Source organism: Mizuhopecten yessoensis, unplaced genomic scaffold (assembly GCF_002113885.1).
Source record: "Mizuhopecten yessoensis strain PY_sf001 unplaced genomic scaffold, ASM211388v2 scaffold10939, whole genome shotgun sequence".
Lineage (NCBI taxonomy): Eukaryota > Metazoa > Mollusca > Bivalvia > Pectinida > Pectinidae > Mizuhopecten > Mizuhopecten yessoensis.
Window position 1 is genome coordinate 136,328 of NW_018408797.1, and position 9,557 is coordinate 145,884.

A 9,557-nucleotide genomic window follows, 5' to 3' on the forward strand; every position below is an offset into this window, starting at 1 on the left:
ATTCTGAAAAGACTTTAATAAGATGGAGTAGTTTGTTTCACAAGTTCTTTGGGTGGGAAAACATTCATCAGTTTCAATTCTTCATGCAAAATACAGATTCAAGTGACAAACATATTAGAAAAGGTGGATTTAGAAATGGAAAACCTGTCTGCCATATCCTGGACAAAGAGTCCAATTTTAAGCCTCATCAGAACTGCCAAAAACTGATCAATGAGAGGAACTGATGTCTTCATTGGTCGTTGTCTGTCTGTTGTTGATGTGCTCTTCCCTCCCCAGAATGTCATTCTTTCAGCTTTTGGTGATAAATAGCTGCAAACAGCAAACATATACATAACAAATTTAAGATTACTGAATTTCAGTAATTGGATATAATGCTGACATGTTATACAGAATAAGTCATGTGTAAAGAATGTTATTAATACATAATAGAAAAACAATCCAGATAGACATTGACACTATCAAGTAGATTATCACTTTGGTCTGATATAGATCTAAAAAAAGGACAAAAACTATTAAATACTGCATTATTAGTGTGATCTAGATAACACAAATTGATCACGTGTAATTTAAATCTTTAAGTTTGATACTTAAAAAGGAATAGTTCAATAATGAAGAATAAATATTGTGATCTCAGGCATGTGGGATCATGATGATGAATGTACTATAAATGTATACACCACACTGAATGCATTTCTGCTAAAAAATATTAAGCCTTATACTTATAAAAAACACATACTTAAAAAGCCACAGAAAGACAGCAAATGATGGCAGCCCTGTATAGAATGTTGTAGCTTTGTCATCATCCTTTATCTTGTTTCTGCTCTTAGATGCTTAACTTCATCCTGAAGTTTATTTTCTTCACACTGCACACCTATTTAAAGAATTTTGACTAAATGTTGTACAATGCATAAAAATTAAGTGACTCGATATCAAACTAGATTGAACTGAAAATGATTGCATCAGTCACAATTTCTGTAATTATTTGGTAAAAAAATAAATTATATTGTGTACTATAGAAATTGATTTTGACACATTTTTGACTTTTGACAAATGTATTTTATTTAACTTATTTGAGAGCCTAGTATAGAGAACTTTAATAGTCCTGAACCATTAATAAACTTAACCTATATAGAAACTACATTCACCAGTTTACCAAATATTTTGATCTCTTTACCTTTGCTTTCAAACATCTCCGTATCATCAACTTGTTGTTTCTGTACTGCAGTAAGTTGAGTAACTGTGCATTGACATGGGCATATTTAGCATGCCTTTCTCTCTTTCCTTTTGGACCACTGCAGTCTCCTTAAAGTCTGAAATAGAAAGGCATGCTACATTCATTACAAACATAAAATGTAATAGGCCTATTACTTGAAAGTTTAATACAAAAAAAATACAAGTGGTGAAGTGATAGACCTGCCCCGCCCCTCCCCCGCTTATAAGTGCTTATTATTTTACCTTTGACAGATCCCTGCGAAAGCCACGTTCTTTCGTTTATCACTTTCTCTTTGTAAAGAAATAGTGATTGTGAATAATCAATATCATGCCATCCTGTAACAAAGTGTGCGGAGCACACGTAAGAATTGACCGTTGGTTGCCAACCCTTTCTGTTAATGGATCTGATCCATGATCTTCTCTTGTGTTTGTTTGTTGAAAATTTTAAAAACGATATTCCTTGTTCTTTCGCAGACGGATTTGCTCGGTTCGTACAATCGTACGCGCTACAAATTTTTACCATAGTCTTGGTAAGGTAACGTTGTCAATGTAAACAATTGCCACCCCTCGGTGTTTATGCGCATGCGCGAGTAACTGTCCCGAAGTTAAGCCGAAAGGGTCTATACTGGCAGACCGTTTTCCGTCTACATCGCTTTTCGTGATGACCGTATTTCTGACAGTTTCGGCATCGCAATGGATTTGGCATGTAGACGGAAACGTTGTACTTCTGGTATCCGATTATTAGTGTTTTGGGTATTGTTGGTAATGAGAATGTGATAATAATGAAAGTGTTTGTTCGTATGGTGTCTTTGATCCTTTTGCATGGGCATTGACGATAAACCTCTATAAGGAGGTCGCCCGACTCCATAGACTTAACGAATTTCACATCCCCAGCAAATCCCTTGATGCCCTTCCTTAACAGCAGAGACGACAACGAGGCCGTTGTTTTGCCACTTTGTGTGGAGGACATCACAAGGAATTGCGTGTTTTGTGTTGTATTCGAGCTTGCCTCGTTGCGGTTTTGAGTTTGTCTCTCTTTTTGGTTATTTTTATCTTTGCCCATGCACGTTTTTGTTTGTTTCGCGCTCTGTGCCCCTAATCGCCACGGAGCCCAACAAGGGGACACTGAGAGATACACAGAATAGTATACTCGTAAGCATATACATACTTGTATTTTGCAGAAATCGGATCATGTCTCCCTCCTATACAGAGTTTGTAAGTGATTCCGACCTTCTCAATTACCAGGATCTTCTTCCCCCAGGAATACGAGATGCAACCCACGGCAAACAGGTTGGCTCAAATTGGAGCTACTGTGAACGCCTTCTGCTACGTCGACACCCAGTGCACGTCAATCGCACTCCCGAAGTGATCATACACGCACGGAGGGCCAAAGTACCCAGCCTTCATGGAGGCCTGTAAGCGTATGTGAATATAGCTAACTACAACAGTCATGCACATTAACCTTGACTTGAATATTTTCTTAAGATAAGATTTAGGTAGGCGCAGTCAAATTGCTGTTCAGACTGTAAAGATTTACTGGAAGGTAAAAACAGGTTTACAAATAAATGAAATTAGTCCAATTAATTCCTAATACCTTGAAAATCGATAATACACTAACACAATTATTAACTAAATCATTTTTTTTTTATATTTAATACGTTTTTATTTTTAATTTCTTAATTTCTTGAAATATTGCAGATTATAGGTGATTTATTACGAGCCGTATTTAATTAAATTTCAAAGCAAAGAAAAAAAGATGTTTAACGTTTCGTCTTTTACTTACTATATTTCAGATGAAAAGCTACGATTTTTCTCAGATTCCTTTGGTTGCAGTAACGATATCAGAAGTAAAGGCGATGGCAGATCGAACGTGGGCGGAAGTTTACATACATCAGTATTGTTTGTTTGTTTGTTTGTTTGTTTGTTTGTTTATGTTTAACGGCCCATCGACGGCTGTGGTCATTTAGGGCCATGGTGATTTATTTATTTATTTTACTTTTTTAACAAACATGTGAATAGCGAAGATAAAATCAGATAAAATGGTTCATTTTAAAAGTATTCGCATTGTATGTGTAGATAATAAAAAATAATAAAAGGGGGTTAAAATAATAAAAGAGATAACGAATAGATGATATGGAATATGCGATATATATATAACGTCAAAAAGGATAAGGTGGGTTAAAAGACATCAGAGTCTATAAAATAGACCGATGTCTTTCAAATAGTTAAATAATGCCTTCGAATCCACGGAACTGAAAAGTGTTTTCATATCCGGGACTCGGAAGTAGTTATCACGAATGTGTTTAAAATCGGAACATTCTATTAAAAAATGCTCCACTGTAAATGGAGTGTCACATGCGTGGCATGAAGGTATATCTTCTCGTTTTAAAAGGTACGAATGAGTAGGATATGTGTGCCCAGTGCGGAGCCGAGCGAGGACAACTTCCTCTCTACGATCTTTCCGACTGGGAATAGATGTTTTAAGTTTCGGTTGTATCTTAAAAAGTTTGTTGTTGGTCTCCAGAGACCAGCGTTTCTGCCATTCATTTTGAATGGCTGTACGAATAGTAGGTTTAAAATCTGTGTATGGTAGTTTGATATTTGTTTGTTCGAGATTCAATGCATTTTTTGCTTCCCTGTCAGCAAATTCGTTGCCTTTTATTCCGACATGGCTCGGAATCCATAGTAAAGTTATTTTAGACTTTTTTAATATACGAGATATTCGAAGAGCAAGGTTTTGTACGATTGTGTTTTTAGGATCTCGTAACTGTAAACTCTGTAGGACAGATAGAGAGTCTGAACAAATAATTGCCTTTTTAATGCGGTGTTCATCGATATGGTCGAGGGCCAAACCAATGGCGCATGCTTCAGCAGAAAAGATGGAGGCGCCGTCTGGTAGTCGGACTGAAGTGCAAGTATTGGCAGTACAGCAGGCTGCTGCCACATACATCAGTAGGAAGTGTCTCCGGGCATGACCACATTTCTAATCGCGATCTGTCTGGAAGCGATATTGGCGTGTCCGGCAATGAGGGCAAAAGGGAAGTGCCAGTGTCCACGCTAACTACGACCAAGGTCAGGTAAGCGGAGGACTCGATGCGTGCATATATCCTAAAGGCATTGCATATGCCCAGGCAAATGTGAACATGGACCACAACTACGACACAAGTCGAGGAGTGAACACGGGAGTGGACCTCGGTGGAGTTAAGGAGACGGCCACTCTAGACGTGGACCACAACGGACACGCTACATGAGGAATCCAGGGAACGTGTCTTGGACGTAGAGAGGTAAAATCTTCCCTGCCTTATTAATCTTACAGCTTTTCAAATGACTCTTAAATAGTCTTTCAAACTTATTTTAAACGCTGCTCTTTCATAATCTGTTGAAAAGTCAAAGGAATTGTAAGGAATGAAATCTATATTGATGAAATTATGCTTTTTAAATGGTATATACATATATGTTTGTTAATGAGTATTTAATTGCTTAGAGATGATAAAACATGCAACTTGTTACATTATTTCTCTACCTGCGTAATTTTAGTTTGCATATGAAAATCCTGCATTGGCAAACACTTTTCCATCGGCTGTATGATGTTGTATTTTGTGTGAAAAATACACGTATGTGGTTGATCTACTTCTTGCAGCATCAAACAGGCCTTCCATAAAACGTATGATCAAGCTGAATAATGTTGACAAGAGATACCATACTGGACGCTAGTATTTTTGTCGTGTATTGACCTCATTCTCATGTATGCTGACTCAGAATTTTCTCATGTTTGGTGATAAAAGTGATTGACTATGTAGATGTGTGCAAGCAATATTGTAAAATGTAATTCGATGTTTGAACTGTTACGTAGAAAATAACCTTGACATTACAAAAAGTGTTCAAAACATATATTACCAATCGAATTTGCTGACATTAAGACAAGTCGTAATTTAGGTTCCACTATTTACAAAATGTGTGTTGTATTTTTCAGGCGAGTGTACATACAAACTGAGAACAAATCCATTGACTTCGTTTTTAATGATATTTATCTTTTTTTAATAAATGTATTTCCCTATCGCATTTTATTGTTTGTCTGCAAAATCTATGAGAAAAAGAACAAAACAATTCCGAGACAGGCATTTCCCTGGATATGTTCAACATGGTTTACAAATAACATAATATTTATGTGTCGAGAAGTATGTGATAGAAGATCATCCGAATTACTTATATGTTAAGACTATAATCCGAGGTATATATATGTTAGAGGATCATCTGAAATATAAAAATATATATATGCTAGGGGATCAATCGAGATGTTTATATATTTCAGTCATCCGAGATATTTAGATTTAAAAGGATGATCCCAGATACTTAAATTTTTATTGTCTTTGAGATATCTTTGTGTGAGAGGAGCATAAGGGTTACACTGTATCATACGAGGTACATCAAATAACAGAAAATTTGAGATATTAATGTCAAGAGCCTGGAGGTCATGTTCTGAAAGTGAATGATGTTTATGACATGTGGCTCGCAACTCAATTACTGGTATTTTAATAAGAGCTGATTTAAACAGAATTTTGATTCAGTGTTTTCTTGATAAAAAAGCTTGTTTGATTCTGAAATGATTCTTATAGTACAACAAGTAAGTGTTTCTATGTGACGTTTCGATGACTAGTACCGTATGTACTCCGTCACCCTCAGCAGACAATATCAAAAGATTGTTTCATATGCGACTTATTCGTTTTAAAATATTTTGTTTTTGCAATAGAAGGTATAAACATTTTAGATTTCTTGACAATTTTGTCTTTTTTGTTAATTTGTCGAAAATGCGTCAAAAACAACAAATTGATAAAATATCAAGACTCTACTGCCATGCAGCGATTAGAATGTTAGAGTTGTTCCCCTTACCATACTGTACGCTGTTACATGTAGTTACGTAGTTTCTACAAAAAGTGTATTCCTGTTGTGCAAAATAGATTACTGCATATACTTTTATAAACACTTACAGCAAAATGACATTCGAAGAATGTTGTTTAGAGTGATTCTACACAAAAACAATACCGCGAAGATTAGATAATTCTTAGATTCAGCCAACAGATATGCATTACATAAAAAGTGAAGATTCACTTATTTATTACACTTAAATTCACACCGGTATGAATGCCAATCGGTTACATTCTCAAGTAGTCGAAATGTTAAAATGTTAATTTTTGTTTGTTGAATACCGATGTTATAAAAATCACTGAAAGTTCCGTTAAATGTGGAAACATCGAAAAAGGGAGAGCAGAGCTCCCTAACACCTTCCTGTAACAGTATTGAAGTTTATCTTGTTTAAAAAAAATATAAACCACAGCATCAACAGACAAACAAGAACAGAACTACGTGTGTGTGACCGTATACCGTGTGCACATATTGCTCACATTCTACAAATATCGTCCGTACATCGTCTGCATATGGTCCGTAAGATAGTGCGATTTAGCAAATGTTAGCCAAGTTTAACGCTTATATTTGAGTGTTTGAGTGTGTGTAAGATGTGATGTGGTACATGTGTACGATTGATTCAACAAAGTTGTTTATTTGAATTCTTCTAAATAACCAAAATGCAAAGGATGGTGATATGTGACCAGCAGCATGCCCAGATGAAAAGCTACTTCGAGGTTTTTCATGTGAATGATATTGACACACTTTCAAGGTCACATCTGTTAAATTGTTTATATTGCCAAGTTGCATTCTGGGATGAAGGGCTATGAGATTGTTCAATTTAATGTCCTTGTTTGACTTTCAAGGTCACAGGCGTCAAATGTGTTTATATCTTTTAACGGGTTGTTTTTATTGACATCGAGTCAAGACACCCGTAGCTTTATTTTAGTCCACTTTTAAGGTTACAATTGTTAGATTTATTCCAGGTGACATTGGGCCTTATGCTAACAATTATCGAGTACCGGGTCCTGGGGGTCTAGAACCCGTGCCGATTCCCAACTATTGAAAAGTTGTATGAAGAGATAATTTACACCGAGTATATTTACAAGAGGCCCAGAGGGCCTGTATCGCTCACCTGGATATCAAAAGTAATCAGGGCAAAATATTCTCCAAATAGGATCCAAGTGAACGGGCCAGACCAAAAGGCCAATCCCTGTCCATATCTGTATTAGATTTTTCATGCCCGGCATTTTTATATATGGTTATGGGGTGGGGCTCGTAATTGTTTCATAGTTGTGAAACTGTATATACATGTACAAATACTGGGCATAAAGAGACAAAAGCAGTCTGATATTATAATTGATCCTGGGGTCTGGCCACAACCCTTAGTCCAAAGGGTTTTGAGGTGGGGATCTCAACTGTTTCAAAGTTATGACCCAGGGGTTAAGCCTGCGAGGATGGGGCAGACCCCGGGGTCAATTGTAATATCATGACTGCATTCTTCTCTTTATGCCCAACACTGGTACACATAGTTTTGGAGTGGGGATCTTAACCGTTTCAAAGTTATGACCCAGGGGTTAAGTCTCCAAGGGTGGGGCAGACTCTAGGGTCAATTCTTATATCATGAATGCATTCGTCTCTTTATGCCCATATTTGTATATACCGTTTTGTGGTGGGGATCAACTGTTTCAAAGTTATGACCCAGGGAATATGTCTCCAAGGGTGGGGCAAGACCCCTGGGCAATCCTAGAAGCACATGTTCATTCTTCTCTTCATATAGGGTGGGGATCTCAACCATTTCCGGGCAATAAACTATTTTGGCCCCACGCGTTAGCCAAGGGGGTCAGTACCACTATTTGTACATTTCGAATCCCTGCCGCCCATGAATGCTTCCAACCAAATATGATTGCTATCCAGTGCATAGTTCTACAGAAGAAATGTATAGCAATATAGCCAAATTGCCTCCTTTTGGCCATGCCCCTCAGCCCCCTGGGGGGTCAGCTTCACCATTTGTACAATTTTGAATCCTCACTACCTTTGCGGGTAGGAGGGAATACCATACACACAGGTTGGGCGGCTGGCCCTGGTTTCATTTACGTGGGCGCCATTTGTAGCCCCTTGCTCTTCGAATTATAAAAAAACAGGCTTGGTAGTTTGATGGTGTTTATTCCCGTAGGAAAAAACTGTAATATTAACAAACAAATACAATAAATACAATTGATAACACATTGACTTGAACTTACATTTTTTGACATGAATACATAGACGCGAGTATACAAGACGGTAAGTTACAAATGTACAATGACAATGTGAACATTACAGACAGACTTACCAGGGCTGATCTGGATGGATGTTGACTCCTACGAGTCCTGGAGAGGAATAGCTGGAGAGAGTTGGGTTGGGACGTGACAGGACTCCGGTCTGCCCGTGCATTCCGTTTATACTACTCACCCCATTCAACCAATCATACGCACACACGTACATACTGACATGTATTTACTTATGTAAGAATGATAATGTTAGGCAGTGAACCTAGTACACATGGGGTACAGAGTTACATCATCATACAAAATTAAGAAAACAAGCAGTTCATTGAGTTATTAAGTATTAAGTAATTAATGACACCCCCAAGTATCATATATATTTTTTCTTTTACAAAAACCTCATATATGCACGTAAAATGTATTCCTCCGCGGACATGAACTCCGTTTCCTCCAAAACACACGCCATTTCAGAGTTTCACAGTTTTTCGCAGCCAGCCTGCCACTTTTTTGAATATTATTGATAAACCCCTACAAATGTAAAATTACACCTTAGCTTAGGTCCAAATATTGCTGTAACGTAAATGGCCGAGTACATGCATGACACAAAAGTTGGTAAAATGTAACTATGTGCGATGTAGGTATGGTCTATGCGCAGTCGCGAAAGGACAACCTCCTCATTACGGATTCCCTGTAGGTAGGGCGTAAGAATTGTACCTGCTGGCCCCATTGCATGATAGTAAGATTTGACTTAATTTGGGATCTTATCTTTTCTCTTCTTTCTAAAGAACTTTCTTCTACCTAATGTCTCCCTTGACAATGCCTCACTTTTGGCCATGTGTTGAGCGTTCGCCCCTGTAAGGAAGGGTTTGGGTTCTGTCCCCTGGCCGAGACATACCAGAGTCTGTAAAAATGGTAGTTTTTACTCCTGCTTAACGCTCAGCAATTTAGGAGTAGGACGACTGGTTCGCCCGTTGTCAGTATAATATGACGGGGTTGGGTATCCTGCTAGGTGTCTTCGGCAGTATGTTTCAATGAGGTACCACTATAAAGTCCGCATCAGTTCCGCGCTTTCACAGCGAGACAAATACGAACATATCGCAGCCTCCCAAAACACACAGGGGAGGCCGTCCTTGAATGACCAAAGCTGTTGATAGGACGTTAAACAATACTAAACCAAAC

At 37.8% G+C, this 9,557-nt stretch overlaps 1 protein-coding gene across 1 annotated transcript; it reads right to left on the reverse strand.

The window, feature by feature from the left end:
* Positions 1-98: 98 nt before the first annotated feature.
* Positions 99-1,735, reverse strand: LOC110463884. The gene is made up of 4 exons (XM_021518796.1): positions 1,600-1,735; positions 1,250-1,310; positions 737-817; positions 99-309 (listed from the first exon to the last, which is right to left on the reverse strand). Exons 1-4 carry the CDS (start codon positions 1,733-1,735, stop codon positions 99-101), a joined length of 489 nt encoding a protein of 162 aa, XP_021374471.1.
* Positions 1,736-9,557: the final 7,822 nt, after the last annotated feature.

Coding starts and splice junctions, on each gene's coding strand:
- LOC110463884 (XM_021518796.1), bottom strand. CDS start 1,735: ATGGTAAAAATTTGTAGCGCGTACGATTGTACGAACCGAGCAAATCCG. Junction 1,311..1,599: donor CAGATCCATTAACAGAAAGG/GTTGGCAACCAA, acceptor TTTCTATTTCAG/ACTTTAAGGAGACTGCAGTG. Junction 310..736: donor GTCTTTCTGTGGCTTTTTAA/GTATGTGTTTTT, acceptor TGCTGTTTGCAG/CTATTTATCACCAAAAGCTG.